The 17,833-nt window shown below is 36.9% G+C and overlaps 1 protein-coding gene across 3 annotated transcripts in view; it reads left to right on the forward strand.

Moving 5' to 3' along the window:
- The window catches only part of NAV3 (neuron navigator 3), a 251,568-nt gene that overhangs the window by 112,363 nt on the left and 121,372 nt on the right, over positions 1-17,833 (forward strand). For all 3 annotated transcript variants that reach the window (XM_059472357.1, XM_059472358.1, XM_059472359.1), the window contains exons 7-8: positions 2,334-2,473; positions 9,490-10,528. In XM_059472357.1, coding sequence (XP_059328340.1) covers positions 2,334-2,473; positions 9,490-10,528 — 1,179 coding nt within the window. The remainder of the gene's footprint in view (positions 1-2,333; positions 2,474-9,489; positions 10,529-17,833) is intronic.

Genomic DNA, 17,833 nt, shown 5'->3' on the forward strand with positions numbered 1-17,833 from the left:
CCACCCCAGTTCCCACTAGATGTTTTGTATATATAGCTAACCCACCTGAAAGTCTGAGTTCACAGAGTCAAGTTTACACAGAAGCAAAATAGAGCAGAAAAAAAGAATGACTTCCAAGACTTCTGCTCCATCAAGAATAGCCTGCACACAGTCCCCATGAATGAGAGGCTTTGTTTTGGCAGTGAATTTGACAGAGCTGTGTGTAGGAACTGATTTGCTTCAGATTTCATCAGTACTTTTAGTCTGTCATTTCCATGAGCACTAAAATCTACAAGCCAGATTATAGAAGAAAGAAGCTGAGGTCTAAAGCTTACTTTTTTTTTCTAGCTTTTTTTTTTTTCTTTTTTGTGGGGGGATAATTAATGTGTTCATTAATTATGCCTTTGCATTACAGTTCATTGGTGAGACCAATGAACTCTAAGTTGAATAATCTCCAATAAAGATTGTGTTTTGCGGTATGGAACACTAACACAATGTGTGTTGCTGGTGATAAGTTGAAATGAGCTATACCACGGTCCAGTCGCTTTGCACCTGCATTTATAGGTCTTCGTTTTCCTTATTGCTGATGCTCCTGTCTTGTCCACATTCAACTTGTCAAAGTTAACAGTCCTACTGTCTAATACTTTAAATCTGTGGCAGTGTTTCCGAAGCCTGTTCAGAGGTATGTGACTTGTCCCTTATTTGTTATACTCTTCTTTGCATTTCCTTAGCTGCTTAACATGATTCTGCAAGAGCAATTTAAAACCTGAATTCAATTAAGAAAGTCAGCAGATGAGGCAAACTGGAAATTGTGTAGGGAAAATGACCTCATGCATAATGTGCTTATTGTGGCAAGTTCTTGAATTCTGGCCTACAGAATACATGCAGAACTATTTTGTATTTTAACAGAACAGATGAGTTTCTAGTGTTGCACATGCCTTTTCATTGCTTTTGTCATTACCTCTGACAAACGGTCTCAGAGCTCTTACTGCCTGTCAAATTAGGGTAATGAGAAGGAGCAAATGGATTTTTAAGTTTGTTTAGTGCATTCCTCAGGGAGCAGAAGATCACTTGAATTCACGGGTCATGGCAAAGGTTAGCACGCGCACCGCTGCAGAGCGGAGACAGTCTGCTCTGGGCTCGGCACAGAGACTAGCAGGGCAGGCTGGCAGCCAGAACGAGCCATGAAAATAACCAATGGATTTGTTCTCTGAGGTTAATCTGGTAAAGAGACTATGGAGTTGTTTACAAATGTTTGCAAATGAAAATTAAGTTATTTGAACATTTCTGTATGCTAGTGTATTAAACAAACAAAAAAGTTTTGAAAAAATTAAATGTTTTGTAATTTTTTGTAATGTGATTTTTTTTCCTTCCTTCTAATGCTACTCCTTTATGATAATAATAAACTAACAGAATTTGATAATTTTGGTAGAATTTGCACTGCTATTATTAATATCATTCCAATAAGCAAGAAGCAGAAGAGATATGCTGTTCTATGGCAAAATCCTATGACTGATTTGAGCAAATAATTTTATGTAAGACGTAACAAAACTAGAAAGGAATGGGTGTGCCTACAAAGGTGCTTCAGAAAGTTTGGAGTTGGCACGTATTGAGGAATCTTACAGCACAAAACAAATTTAAAAAGATGCAGGCTTACACATACCAGAAACAACAAGAATCTACATTTTTTTTCCCCAGTATACCCCCATAGTAAGGTTCAGATGGTGGCAGCAAATACTAAGAAATGAACTGTATAGTCTACATTATATACTTCTAACTAAAAGGTATAAATGAATCTGTATCATCTAGATAAAATACATATTTACAATTTTTTTCATTTAAAATAGTAAGGAGGAAGTATTTTAGTCAATAGCCTTCTGAAAAATAACTGAAGAAGATAACTAAAAAGTCAGCTTTTATGCTAAACACAACTGTGAAAAATTTAATGATACAACATATTTCTTGACTATGTATTGCTGTGCTTTTTAATCTATTTATTTAATATTTACTCTCCAAAAGTGACATATTAGTAAAGGTTGATACTGCACTTTAATATTTGTTAGGGTGAATCTGTTTTAGCATTGTTAATGGCAAATGCAAAGCCTCTTCTTACATGTCCTGTGACTCTAGAAAGCATCTTTTTCCCTTTTGTGTGCATAAGGATAAGTTTAAATTTTCATTTGTGGAGTCTGACTAATTTGAATCCTCCTGTCTGTTGTTGCTTCCTGAATTCCTTGGGTTAAGTTGGTTTGAAATTGTGGTCTGATATTTGCACACTGTCTCTGCTATATGTTGTATTACATAAAATTAACAGATTTCTCACTGGTTCCTCACTGATTTTGTCACCATTCCAGGCTTCCAGGACCCTCAAGGGTGCCAGCTGCAGGCAGCAGTACCAAAGTCCAGGGAGCTTCCAATTTAAATCGGAGAAGTCAGAGCTTTAACAGCATTGACAAAAACAAGCCTCCACAATATGCAAACGGAAATGAAAAAGGTAAGGGATTAAAGTTACTGAGTTTACTCTCCATAACACACAAGAAGGAAAAAAAAGAACTTTCCACAAGGGTCAAAGAAGAGAATGTAGTATTTAGACTTGGTAAGGAATACCTATGGGAATTGGGGCCTGAATTAGGACTTCTGCTTCGGTTGGGATTTAAGTTCAGATACAAAAACTTTCCAGATGTTACAATTGATGAAAATATCACAGGGTGACTTTTACAAAGTAAAAGTTAATCTGTATTGGATGCCTGTTGTTTTATTCCATATAAAAGTCTTCTCTTACCCGAAGGAGTACTGCCATAATTTTCAGGGGACTTGGCATCTTAGCCTCTAATGGAGAAGAATCAGAACATTGTATTTGCATCAGAATGTTACATGTATCGATTCTTTCAGAACCTGACCTAGTGTGTGTATAATACTGACTAAAGGATTGCAAGTGAAATGAAATTTTGCAGGGATTTGAAGCAGCCATTGCGACAATGAGCTGAGCACCCTGAGTCTTTCCATTTCTCTCACCCTGTTTTCCTGGAAAATGTGCCTCTTCAGGCTTTATCTCAAAAAGAACAGTGCAGAAATGCAGCTTTCCGAGTTGTGTAACTAATCCATCCCCTTCCTCCCCTTCTTTTTCCCTTTGTGTAATGAACAGCATTTTATTCATATCTCTGGGTTAGAACCAAGTTGAATATGATACAATATACATAGTACCCGTTTGCATCCTTGGGGTCTGTGGGAGGAACAAGTATGCAATGAATGTTCTTCATCCAAGCAACAGGCAGCTATCCAGATTTTTTTTACAAAACTCTGATGACCATGCTTTGCCCCTAGCTGTATCTGAAGATATAAAACCATCCTTTCAATAATTATTCCTTTATTTTTACTATCAGGATAGAATGTTTCACGTAGTTCTGTAGTGGGTTTAATTTTATCAAGGAGTTGTTTGTGTCAAGACATCCAGTCTAAAACTAGAAAAAGATCAGTGTGAAAACTGAGCACACACTGTGTAATTCACAAATACGATAGTGAAGTTATGAAGCAGGAGATGTGGCTACTTGAGTGAAGGTATGTACAGCAGTTTAGGTTTTCAAATTGCTTCATAATGTTGACATGTTTGCTACTGGAATATGTGAGAATGAAATGATTCAAGGTGGGACATGAATGTACATAATAATATTCTTAGCTCATTACTTGGAAACTGTCTTTTGACTGCTAAGACTTGCATTGCATTGTACATGTAATACGTGACTTTTTGCATGATGTATTTCTTTACTTCCCCATTTTTTACAGCAGAGAATGAGAACCTCGATGAGGTTTTTACTGAAGTCACCACTTGCAAGAGAATAAGGAGTGGCTTTTTTTGTAAAGTCAATCAATTAATTTTACAGAAAATAGAAAAAGTAATGCTGCCTATCTACAGACTACTGTATTTGATATGTTTCTATGTGGGTTTTTTTCCCTATCAAAACAGCAGAATAGATGAAGAAAAATTAATTTTACATGATAATCAAAGATAAATACAAGTTTGTTTTAGGGTATAAAGCATAAGTTCATTAGAGAAAATGACTGCTGTGAATGCAAGGGTAGCAAACTGAAATTCTTTCATAATATCCTGAAAGAACAGAAGAACTTGTATTTGAGTATGCTGTGCTCTACTTTTACTAAATAGAAAACAACCATACTATGCTATGTTTTAAACTTAGTTACTATAGTGACTAATTTTTTAATATTACGATGGGATTTCCAGGTACTTTTTTGATATTTTTTAAAGTATTTTAGAATGTTCTGTAACTTGAGATTTTTGAAGAATTTGTTTAGAAACAGACTTCAACCTTTATAATAGTAATAATATAAGATAATATAAACCCCATCTTTTTTAAAAATAGTGCTACCATACAATAAGAAACTGCTTGTTTCCCTATAGTACGTCAAAATTAGACCTTACATTTAATTTTTACTTCTGATGCAGATGCTTGGAGCAAGATCACTTTACCAGCTTTTTTTGAATACATGCACAGTACATATACCCTAATTTCTAAAACAGGTGACTTGTGCTAATTAAATAGCTGTTAGATATTGGGACCATCAAACCTGTTTAAGGACAGACCACTGTTGTTCTGTTCCCCGCTGTACACCTTTCTCTATGTGCAATAAAGAGACCTCAGAAAATACATACAGCATAAGATTTTTTTTTTTAAATCCAGTTATAGGTAGTACTTGTAATCCATTCCTGTGTAACACGGTCCCTCATTCACAGTGGGGAATGGATATGTAGTCACAGAGTTAAAGGAGACCTGAAAGTGATCCAAAAGAAGTGATATAATACTAAATACTCTTATTTCGTATTCCATTATTTAGTCTCTCATTGATATGATCTCCTTTGAACGTTGCTTAGGGAGTAGTTCACTCAGTAAGAAACCTGGCTCCCCTGAGCAAATGCAGGTTTGCTCTTTGTGATGCAGAGCAGCGTTTGACAACAGACCCGATCCATTGTGTGGTACAGGTAACTGTGTGTAGATCTGGTCAGGTCTGAAACACAGAATGCACCAGGGCATTAAACAAGCCATTAGCTGAAACTTGTCTGTGGAGCTTTAGTGCAATGCTTTTTGGTTTTTGTTTTTTTTTTTTTTTTTTTTTTTTTTTTTTTTTTTCTTTTTTTTGCTGGACTCTGCAGCTTACAGATCAATTTCAAAGAACATGCATGCTTTTCAGACATGTCAGATTTATCTGCCTCTGATTTAATAACATAAAGATAAAAATAAAATGAGGAAAATTAGACTGTTTTAATGAAATAATTACTCAGATTGCTAATAAGATTAAAAACAGTACATTTTGAGTACAGCAAAGAAATAATGTTCTAATTCACACATTCTTTAAACAAATCTTTATCCCTTAGATCTTAGAAACAGTATATTGGAACACTGATGAAGGTCTCTATGTCATGGAGTTGTATATCCAGCTTCTCAATATAATTTAGTGATATAAGATGGTGTTTCTGTTTTCTCCAAACTCAGTTTTAACAGTATTTGGTTATTTTGCCGGTATGAACTCTGTGAAACTCTGTCCTGGAGCTCTATGGTGTGATGATGCTGATGCAAATTGTTCATCTCTGGCCAGTATGTATATTTGTAGCTAGTTTGTGTATGTTTCTTCTGGTGCCCCTATTTTTCCAGTTATTCCTGGTGGCGTTCTCCTCTTGTGCTGATAAGGGGTAGCTACTTTCTCATGGACACCTACAAAGGGACAGTTGAACAAGCTGAATTCTTTTAATCTCACTAGATAGACCTCCCAATCCTTCAAACATTCTTATAGCAGCCCTTTGCAACTCACATTTTCTACTAACCTTTTTTATTGTGCCTGGCTAAAAGTGGATAATCTGGACACCTGCCTATAACAGAATATTTAGATTATCGTGAGTAATTTTGCTGCAGTGGAGGAGCTGTTGTTAAGAGGTTGTCTTCTCCAGCAGCATAGAACACAGTTAAGGTCACAGATGAGAAGACAAAGGAGATTGGTTATGTACTGGGCCCAAGTGCAACTCTTCGCATGTCCTTTATATTTTCAACAGCCTATGAAAAGTGGATTTGAAAATGTCCATTCAGTCATCATGTTCTTGCTGTGTTATGATAGAAGTTTCTCTTTTTGCATTAAATATCTGAGGGTGTTGTGTTTCTGCTGTGGTTTTACAGTGGAGGTTGAGCTCTGAAGCACTGAGTTCTCAAGCAGAATGCAGAACTCTTTTCACTGGAATCTGACTATGCATCTCAGGAATAAGGGGTTAAGCCCAAAACAGAAGACAGACTTCTCTTAAAATTTAGTATATAGAAATAACAAATCTTTTTCATAGGCTGGTTTCACTCTGTCTCAAAATCACCACAAGGTGGGGACAGGTTTCATGTAATGAGCAGCTAAAGCCAAGCCCAATGGAACACACAGAAAGCAGTTAATTGTGTGCAGCTTCAAGTAATGCATTTGTGCTGGAAGTGGGGGCGGAATAGATCTTTTAATTCCACTTCTTTAAACATACAGACAGGTTGTCAATATTTCTTGAGGGCATGCAGTTCACATTCCTTGCAGAAATATTAAGGTTGCCCTTTGAATTGAAGATTAATGACACACTAAAATTCTCTAAAATTTTTTGTTGCTGTTTATGATTTGTGACATAGGGATCAAATAAATACCAGTCCAGGAACCTGTATTTTTTTGTTATATATGTAGCAGAACAAGCTGCTGTCAAAACAGTAAATACTCTTCTTTTTACATTTTCCCTCAATGAGCTCAACATTATACAGCTGGAAATATGGCAAGGCAGGCATTCTTCTTTTTAATCAGAATGCTTTTTTTTTTTTTTTTGGTAGTAAAACTAATAGGCTGAAGCCATAAATATGTAACATAACTAATACAATAGAACATGGTGGCATCACACTTTTCACAGATTGTTACATGTATTCCGCATTAGCTTTGCATATTCTTATGGTGAATTGTTCTTTGGCAAAATATTGGTATAGCTTAAGACTCCAATTCTCCTGTGTATTTAGGGCTAGCTTAGTGCAAGGCAAGATGTAGGCAAGTGCACACCCACTTTTGAGCTATCAGCCCTGTGGCTGACTCCTTGTATAAATTAAATTTTAAAAAAGCCTGAGGGCTGCAGTAATTTCCAACAGCTGTGGTTGGCCCCAGGCTCTCTTACAGCATCTGAGGCTCACTAGATGAGAGTATAATTCCTGCCATGGTCCCAAGGGATCAGCTATAGCAGCTGCCCACCAAAGGTTCTCCATGGTGCAAGCTGGAGCCTGGGAAATTGGCTGTAAGTAAGCCTGTCACAAAAAATACTCTGAAGCAAGCTTTACCTGCAAAAGTTTCCTGGCTTAAAACAGGACTTGGAAGAGCTGCATGAAACCTTTTGTGAAGGTGGAATGAGCTCATCTGCAGAATCACAGAATGTGCCAGGTTGGAAGGGACCACAGTGGGTCATCTGGTCCAACCCCCCTGCTCAAGCAGGGTCATCTCACAACACATTGAACATGCATTCATCCACATGTTTTTTCGTATCTCAAGTGATGGAGACTTTATAACCTCTCTGTGCAATTTGTTGCAGTTCTCAGTCACTCACACAGTAAAGGAGCTCTTCCCCATATTTGGGTGGAACTTCATGTGCATCAGGGTCTTCCTGTTGTCTCTTACCCGATTGCAGGCACCACTGACAAAAGCCTGACTTCACACCCTCCCTCTCGATACTTGTATACATTGGTGAGGTGCCCTCTCACTCATCTTTTCTGGAGGCTGAATTGGCCCAACTCTCCCAGCCTAAACTTGAAGGAGAGATGTTCGAGTCCCTTCATCATCTTTGTCACCCATGTAGCACTGTGGCATTTGCATACCAGGCTGAGATGCACACAAAAAAACAGCTGGGCAGATGGAATTACATAGCATCTAATGAGGTGGAGGTGGTTTGCTTAGTGGAACTAGTTACTAATAGATTTAAGCAAGTGAAAATTTTATTTGTTGTCATATTACTTTTATTCAGACTATTTTTAAATCTTTTTCAACTAGAACTTCTTAATGCTATCCAGAGCAGTAAATTTTGCTATGTTTTCATTCTCTTTGTTAAAGGAAAAACAGCTTAACTTTCAGTATTCTCAAAATTCTGCCTTTCCTGAATATATTAGTAGACTTTAGACTTCCAGATGGGTAGTTGAATCTTTACTTGAGGTTTAGGGCTGAGACTGCAAAAATGAAAGCGATTCATAACTTCATACTCTGTGCTGAAGTTCTAATACTGTCCTCAGCATTCTCATCTATGATATTATTCAGACGGGGGGGGCCCAATGTATAAAATACTATGTGTATATGCAAAGCATCAAGCACTCTTTTTGTCGTTGCAAAAACTATATTTGAATTGTATGTTTCATGGGGTTTTTGTAGTACAGAATTCAATATACTATAGACCAGCTTACATCTAATTCCCCAGCAGTCCCAATACTGAATGGCACAGCAAGATGCATCCACTAAAAGAGCACATGTCAGCTGCAGAAATAGCTGTGTATCACATGATTTGATTGCTATTAACGCTTCATTTCTCTGGTGTTTCAGGGTGATGGTGTTTATATACTCAGAAATGTCTAGGGAATCTGAACTTGGGAATACTGGAGAGCTTAACCCTTTCGTGCATTGCTCTGTTTCGGTTAATGAGGCTAGATGACAAAAATCACAGCTATTAATTGGCATAGTTTGATTATTGCAGAAGGGGCCTTGTTCTCATTCATTCCAAAGATCCACTGAAGTTCATGGATGATGCAAATGTAGTGAATGTGCCAGAGCCAAACCAACTATCATTGCTGTACCCATGCAGATGATGTATCACTGTAACTTGCAAGTACTGACACTAGTGAAATTGTTGATAAATTTTTTTCCTACCTTTGAAAGTGTACTGGGATAAGTTCCTGAAGTGAGCTGCTAAATATTGTTAACAGTACTTAAAACTAAAAAATGTATTGCCACCAGCCTTTTTTGCTTTTATGACTATTGATTTTATGCATTAAATTTCAGTATTACTAAGTCCTTCTCCTGTTGCCCAAAACCTTAGCTTTCTAGCACATATTTTCCTTTCACTAAACATCAGACCCCTCTTTGTCAAGTTCTGGTTTTCTGACATAATTGTAGCATTCTTTTTTTTTTTTTTCTTCAGTGCTTTGTTATGAACAAGTGATTGGAAAAATAAAATATTAAAAGATTAAAAAATAAAATCTTAAGTTGGAAGGCTTGATTGGCATATAGAAATTGTTGTAATAAAGGTGTTTCTGAGGCTTTCTTGGACTTGTAGAAGTATCAAACACCGTGATAATGGAGGGAAGAAAGGCATATTCTTTTAGCATCCTTCATGTTCCATGGACATTTAAATTATGGTTATTTTAAATCACATGTAATTGTGTTTTAAATGCCAGGGAATATGACATCACCCTCAAGCATGAGATGGAAGACTAACTATACCACTATGGCTTTTTTCTGTTTTTTCAGCAGATTCACCAAAAGGCCCTCACCCCTCTTCAGGCATGAATGGAAATGTGCAGCATCCCACCAGCACCGGGCAGCAGCAGGTCTCTGCCATACCCTCTCCAAGTGCCAGCAAGCCTTGGCGCAGCAAATCCATGAATGTCAAACACAGCGCGACCTCTACCATGCTGTCTGTGAAGCAGCCCAGTCCCACAACCTCCCCTACTCCTACTCCTACTTCAGACAGGCTCAAGCCACCCCCTTCTGAAGGTGTGAAGCCCCCTTCATCTGGACAAAAATCTATGCTGGAAAAATTCAAGCTGGTTAATGCTAGGACTGCTCTGAGACCTCCTTTGTCACTGAGCTCAGGACCCGGTGACAGTGGGAGAGAGGATGACAACTTTTCAGAGTGTGGTGACATGGATGTCTTAAGTGGTGGGGTGAACAGCGGCGGCTCCACAAGTAGCAGTCCCAAAGTATCACCCAAGTTAACCCCTCCAAAAGCTGGCAGCAAAAATCTCAGCAATAAAAAGTCTTTGCTACAGCCAAAGGACAAAGAGGAAAAGAACAGGGAAAAAAACAAAGTTTGCACTGAGAAAGCAGTCAAGGAAGAGAAGGATCAGGTCATTGAATCATCTACAAAGAAGAGCTCAAAAATTGCAAGCTTAATCCCAAAGGGAAGCAAGACTACAGCAGCCAAGAAAGAAAGTTTAATATCATCTTCTAGTGGGATCCCAAAACCTGGATCAAAGGTGCCAACAGCAAAGCAGAGCACTTCCTCCGCATGCGCAGGGAGTAAGGAGCTTGAAAAACTGAGGACTACAAAAGGAAACCAGTCCCAGTCAACACCAAAATCTCAGCTTAGTGAGAAGGCTTCTCCTTCCTCTGGTGTTGTTTCTTCTGAAGGGAAAGAACCAAGTGCTGCTCTCACTCCAGGATCCTCCATTGGCGCCTCAATGGCTGCAGGCAGTGGCCAAGGCACAGGAAATGGTGTAGTCCAGCTTCCTCAGCAACAGCAATACAGCCACCCCAACACTGCCACGGTAGCTCCTTTCATTTATAGGTAAGATCATGGAGAAAATTGGGGTTTGTGCTTCCAATTAGGAAAGAGAGCTAAAATGGATATAGTAATGGTTGATCATGCTGTTATCCCCCAGTTTCTGTCGCAGCATCATGCTAATGTTTTTCTAATATTATTTTTTTAATTAATGTTACTCTATGAACAATTTCTTACAAGAACTCTGAGCCTTTACCTTGTACAAAAGCAATCCACTGCAAATATTTGCTATGTTTTGATTAGAAATACAGATCATGTGGTATATTCTCTGTGCTGCTTTTGAAAGGTCACGGCTGAGTCAGGTTTTTAGTGTGAATATTCTTGTTTGCATTCTAAGAACCTCATCATCTATTTGCTGATATTTGATAGTATTTGCTTAGAACTCACCATTCTTTTAAAAGATCATAAAATAAATTCCTGATGTTTTCAGAATGTGTTACAGTACTGGTGGATATTTGAAAAAAAAGCATACACAAACTTCTACAAGTATTCAAAAATATTTCAACAGTTTGTGTAGACAGAAAAGGTTGCTGTTTGCAGTTCTTTTCCTGTTTAGTTTTCTACATTAAATAAGTGTAGATGAACTCCCTGCAGACAGTTAATTTTTACAGGCAGTAGTAACTCTTCAGAGGGCCAAGGCTCTGAAAAAGAACAACAAAAAAGTTGAATGTATCAACATTTCTCTGAATTTATTTTGCTGTATGATAGTGCAGTGAAAGAGAAGCTGGGAGATTCATTGTTGTACAACTCAGAAGACAGAAAAATGTAGAAAGGTTGACAGGCTGATTTGAATGTTTTCAATTGTGAGCTGTTGGAGGGTTTTAGCTACAGTTGTGGGTAAATTTAACATCTGATAAAATGACAAATACATTATAAAGCAAAATATACTGCCAGTTTTTGTTAGTGACTAGTACTCTGGATAATCTTGGCTAAAGACTAAAGACGTGATGAAGTAGTCTCTGAGGAAGTATATATATCATTACACACAACTAAACATAGCTTCAAAACCAATCTGGATGACTGATGAATTCAGAAAATCATATGGGAGGAAGAAAAGGCTCAGTGTGGGTTATATTTATTCTAATATGCAGTGGAGCCTCTGGAGTTTCAATTTTATGTATCATTGGATACACTTAACATGCATGTGACAATCTGGAATAACCTCAGTGATACAGAAGATTTCTAGTGTGGTTCATGGGACAGCCTACATATGTGTTAGGGTGCATGTACAAGGAGAGAGAAAAAGGAGCTATGCTTTGCCTTCAGATGTGTGTGCTGCTCAATGGCTATTTTGCTGCATATTGATGCTATTTCATTACATGATGGAGATGTCATAGTTTTGTTTTAAGCTTTCCCTTGAAGCAGGGTGTATTTTGAATATTAAAAGGTGATAGAAGCATGCATCTTACAGTAATATTTCTTATCAATAATTGTCTCTTTGCTTCAAACAAAGAGCAAAGGAGTATTTGAAGTTGAATCTCACATGAAAATAAAACTCTCAGAGCCAGTTTCTGATCTCAAAATGCCTTAAACTCAGAGCAAAAGATGGACTTTGATTAAGTTGCTTCAATATGTATCTCTCTAACTGAGTACAGAATCTCACTAAAAAATACACAGTAACTAAATTTCTTTAAAATCTTGAGGAGTTCATAATACCAGACATTGATTTAATAGAAAAATATAAATATAACCAAGGATAAATTACCCAAATTTTCAAAGTCCGCATATTTATTTCTGTGGATATGTGGTAAGTGGAAATGAGCAAGAGCTGGAGCACTATACTTACATTCTTTGTTCTTCAACATAATTGTTTTCAAAGCAGACACCACCATTAATACACAGAATTTTCAGGTGTGCTTTCTAATAGCGGTATATAAATTAGTAAACAATGATTACCATTTAGACTAACAGGGGTTTTTTAGCCAGCTACAAGGAATATCTAGGCTCTGTGAGTTTGAACTTCAGTCTTTGTACAAAATTTCAATAAAATTTACTAAAAATACAGTTACCCAGAGTTCTGCAGAATATTGTAATATATTTGTGTCATTTATTTAGACCATTAGCACAAGAATAAGTAAGCTAGTCCTTTCTTGATTTGTTGCTGATACCTGCAAATACCATGTATTTTGAAATATTTTTTGTTAACCAAGAGGATGACATTGTAGATTACTGTGAGGAAAATTAGGTATTCCAGGGAGTTTTTTTGAGAATGCCATGTATTTTCCTTAAGTAAGTAATGCAAACCTATAACAGTTACTAATAGTCATGTTTTCAAGAAGTCTATATTTTTATTAATGGACTGTTTTAGCGGGAGGTTCTCAAGTGGGATATTGCACTATTCAGCTTTGCAGTCTTGGTGCTTTGCCCTGTCTGATATCATGTGGTATTTTTATTCCTCTTAAACACCTGACATCAAAATTCATATGGGATTAAAATTTCTCTTCAAAGATTAACAGCAACAGTCAGAGTTGTGTTTGAGATTATCTAAACAGGTATCACTTAAATTCTTCCATTCTGCCAGAAAGTGATGCTTTATTTTCAAAAGTGGCTGTGAATATCCTATTTACAGTCCCCTGTGTGTCCCCTTAGAAGTTGACTGCAGTGTCCCACTGATGTAAGACTGAAGAAGATGTAATTTATTTGCCAGAAAGCTTGATAAGATAGATACAGTAGGAAGGTTTAAGAGACTGTATAATTGTTTGAAGTACACCAGCTGCGACTTAAAATTGCTCATTCTTTTATTTAGACAGAATTGTAGGAGACTGGAAATTGTACCATTTTCCCAAGACCCTTAAACTTGTATTGAAATTGGCCTTAGAATTTAGCTGTCTTCCTAGTAGTGCTTAAATTTCAAGCACAGAAGAGTAAACAGAAATTTAGCACTTACTAGGCTACAGTGCAAACGGGAGGAAAAAGGTACATTAATGACAAAAAAAGAAATCCTGCTGAATTTCAGTAGAAGAACATTGGGTTGTAACTGGATGCATGTACTGCACATCAGCTTTATTTTATTAACTTATTTATTAACAGTAACCACTGTAGGGGATTAGTAAGTCTCTTTCCCATGGCTGAGATACAGAATCTAAAGCTCTCAAATCCCAGGGCCTGTGTTGCTCAGGAATTGCTTACTGCCCAAAATGCTGAAAGTAGAGAAATTGCTGCAGTGAATTAGCTGACCACTCATCATCCCAAGCTACACTTCTATGTTGTACATTGCTTAAATTTCCATTTTTCAGCTAAGTTTTTGTTTGATGATAGCAACATCTGGAAGATGTTTCAGCAGTGTCTGAATTGCAGTCTTGCAGAGATATTCTTTCAGTACTGGACTACAAATGCCAGTTTGGCACTTCTTTTGTCCCTGCAGAGTAACAAACTGGCAACTTCAGTTACCTAGTATGTTGGTGTAGAGAAGATATTGCCAGACTCTTCTTTGAAATGCAGGGTGAAAGGATAAGAGGTAAAAGATGCAAGTTACAACAGTGGAGGTGCTGACTGAAAGTTAAAAAATATGGGTTTAGTTTGAGGCAGTGAAACACTTGGTGCAGGCTGTGGAGCAAAGTTATGGAATCTTTGTCCTTGGACATGTTCAGGATTCAACAAATCAAGACTCTGAGCAACTTAATGTGACCAGACTCTCTTTAAGAAAGCCATTGGACCAGACAGCACCTAGAACATCTTTCTGATCTCAATTACTTTATGATACTGTAAGGACAAAAGTATTCAACAGGTAGGGCAGAAAAAGGATGTATCAGTGTAATAAATAAACATGTTACTGGTTACTAAAACTTTCTTCCCAGCTCCTTTACTACATGGTGATCAACGCAATTGTTTTACTAGGCCATAGTCTCAAAGGTGAGCAGGAGGTTCAGAGCAGTGACAGATGGAAAGGAGGATATATCTGGTCGCATCTCTGGAAGTACAGTGACATTCAGTTCCAGATGCCTATTCAGGATGTTTTTGTAAAGGCTTAGGGAAAAAATTGTACTACTCTTCAAGGATCCTGCAACTATAACATGCACAGGTTTTCTTGAAGCCATATTGATATCCTGTTTTAATGACCAGAAGCTACTTCTGTGTCACTGATTGTGGAGTTGAAACCAAGTTTACAGAAAAAAAAATTCTGTCAGTTAATTGTGTTTGTTAATAACAGATTATACTGCTAAACATACTTTCTTCAATAAGTGAGGACTCGAAATCATACTGCAGTGCTTTATTGATTCCTGTTATTTGCATTGCTGCTGTGAAAATAAAGCAACAGTCACTCCCAGAGTTTTGCAATCATAGGTAGTGCTAAAGATTGCCACTCACCAGTTTTAGTTGTAACAAATACATGTACTTTAGACACACATCCTCCCATTTTTCCATCATAGATTTTCAAGTAATTGTGCAAGAAAATTTTCCATTGTAGAGGTGTTAGTTGAGGAGATGGGAAGAAGCATAATAAATGAAGAAATCATTATAAACACATATTTGATTAATTCAGTCCTTTGACGTAAAAAGATGTTTTCCTTCTCTTTGATTGCTCTTTTTAAATATGTGAGAGAATAATCCCATTGCCTTCCTTCTGTTTTGTGAGGCTAAACCAAATCAACTCTTTCTGGTTTTGTGTTTGTTGTTTTTCTGGTTTGTTTTGTTGTTTTTTTTTTTTTTTTTTTTTCCCCAGAAGGCTTTATTCTTCCCCATTCATTCTCCCTTATAGCCCTTCCTTGCATCTGTTCCCAATTTAACTCAGAGTTCTCGAACATGGGTGATCGAACTGCTCATATTGCAGACATGGTCCTGCCAGTCTGTTACACTGACAGTGATACACATTCAAGACAGCTGCATCTCAGGGAGCTGTTGGAAAAATGCCATCATTTTTATCTGATATCTTTTGGAATGTCAACTAAAAAGCAAACAAATCTTTGATGTTATCTATGTTTACCTAAGGTTGGCTATTTTTTTGAGACAGGAAATGACTGACTGTGTTAGAGACCATTTTTTAAGTAGTGTTTCAAACTCTGTTCTTAATTACCCTGGACAGGCTCATTTTAATCAGAATGAATAAGCTTGTACAGATCTGACTGAAAGAGGGATTTTTCCCATTAAGTGAGTTTGATACTCTTACAAATAGGTAGCATGTAACTCAGTGGGTTGGAGATAAATATATTCTTTGATTGCCATGATTGAAATAGAAACAGATTGTTCTGTTTTCATGAAGGTTGCCTAAATTAACCTCCACTGTAGATGCACAGCACTGGAAGAAATATCACTGGACTGGCTTTGACCAAACTGAAATGCTTTTCCATTTTTCTGATATCAAGAGAGATGTAAGAATTTAATTCTCTTTAAGGCAGTGGGCTGTGAGTAGGTAGAGGATAGAGGATAATTCATTTAGGCCAGTGTGCAAGGCTAATGAGAAGATCACTTCATTTGCTGTTTACTTGCTTTGAGCTTAATCTCCAGTCCTGCAGCAATCACTTGAGTTGTTCATAGGATTAATACATCCCACTGAAAGACATTAAAGCCAGAAGCATAGAAGAGAACCTCACAATTTAATTTCCCATTTTTTATAAAAATTAGAAGAGGCATTTATATTCTTGGTCCAATGTATCAAAACCCACAATGGACCCACAGCAATGCAACTTGAAGTTTTAGGTACCTAGTGTGTACCTGAGTCCTTCTTGTTCCCCAAGAGCCCAAAATCCTACATCAACAAATAACCTGTTGTCTCAAGCAAGCAGAACCTAGGCTGCTGAAAAATCCATAGTCCTCCACGAAATTTCTGTTGTTTCCTCAGACAATTAAAATTTTAATGATTCAAAGCCCTTTGGGAAAGCAAGCAGGACTGTGGAGTTTCAGGATGTGTTCCCTGCAGAGGGATAGAGTGAGCTCTTTTTTTACTTAAGAGACTCTCAAGCATCAAATGTAAAACTACATTTAAGGTTGGCAGGACATAGCTAACCTTGCAACATGTGCTGAGCTTGTGTTTCCAGTAGTGTATGACAGACAAGAACCAAAAGTAGTTTTTTATAGAGCAGTTCTCTGTTTCCAACATCTCAAAATACAGAAATTGGTAAGAAAAGATTGCATCTGATCAGGCATAATTTATATTTCTGTTTCTGAGCTGTATTATTCTAATCAGTAGATTCCACCATGGAATCAGTAGATTCCACAGTAGATTCCACTGTGCTGCTCTTTGTGCAGATATCTGTTTCCTCATCTATTGTTATGACTTACTGAAAAAGTTCATTCAGCAAAAATAAAGAAGACATTAACTGGGCATTTATTTCATAAAATAAGTTGTAATGAAATTATTTTGAGAGATAAGTCACTTTTTATGTGTTTTATTTATAAAATACAGATACATCACACAGTTAAATGTTTCTCTTTTAAGTTTAGTTGGTAATAGGAAACACTTTATGGTGAATTCTGAAAATTGAACTATAAATGTCACACTTTAAAATTAGGATATAAATATTTCACTAGTCTTTCAATAAATCAGAAGAGTGACTGCCATTCATGTCAGAAAAGCTGGAAGAGCTTAACCTCTAAGTGAAGATCTTTTAAAATTTTATTTCAAAAACAGGCTCTTATATTTTTAGATGTGTTCTTTTACTGTATACAAATGGTGGTACATGTTGCTGTGTGATGACATCATAGTTTAGCAGTTCCAGCGTAAAGCAGATTCTTCAGCTGTTCTGTAAGAAGAGGCCATAAGTGTGCGAGATATTTTTTATTATAATCAGTGTGCTCATGTATTTCTTGCTATTTACTTTCATATAACAGAAAGTAACTGTATTCGGTGAGGAGTTACCATTATAATTTATCATTGATATTCACAGAAATATACCCTCAAAGCACATATGAGCTATTTAGTAGAGAGTTAATTGAAAAACTCGTATTATCCCATTCCCCAGGGTCTTCTAAGGGGCATTTTCAAAAGAAGCTGCACATAGATTTAAATATCTGGGCCAAATTTCCATCCAGCCTTGCATAAGCTTTTTCCCACATGGCCTTTCTCATTTAATATTTCATCAATTACAAGTTTTTATTTCCTTTATGTATGTGCAGGGATGTGACTTAACCAATGTAAATGAATTCTGATTAGATCTGGTTGATAAATTCTTCAGAAAAAAAGTGAGGGGAAAAAAAGGCTTCAAACCTCACAGAATTAACCACAACTTTTTTCTGCAGAGAGCCTGTTTGCTTGTATATTTGTGTAGCTGGACTGTAAACTAGCATAAGAATGTGACAAAAATTATATTTTCACCCTAAGTGATATGATTCTAGATGGAGCTGCAAGTAGCACTTTCTTCCATGAACACATGA

Source organism: Ammospiza nelsoni, chromosome 5 (genome assembly GCF_027579445.1).
Source record: "Ammospiza nelsoni isolate bAmmNel1 chromosome 5, bAmmNel1.pri, whole genome shotgun sequence".
Classification (NCBI taxonomy): domain Eukaryota; kingdom Metazoa; phylum Chordata; class Aves; order Passeriformes; family Passerellidae; genus Ammospiza; species Ammospiza nelsoni.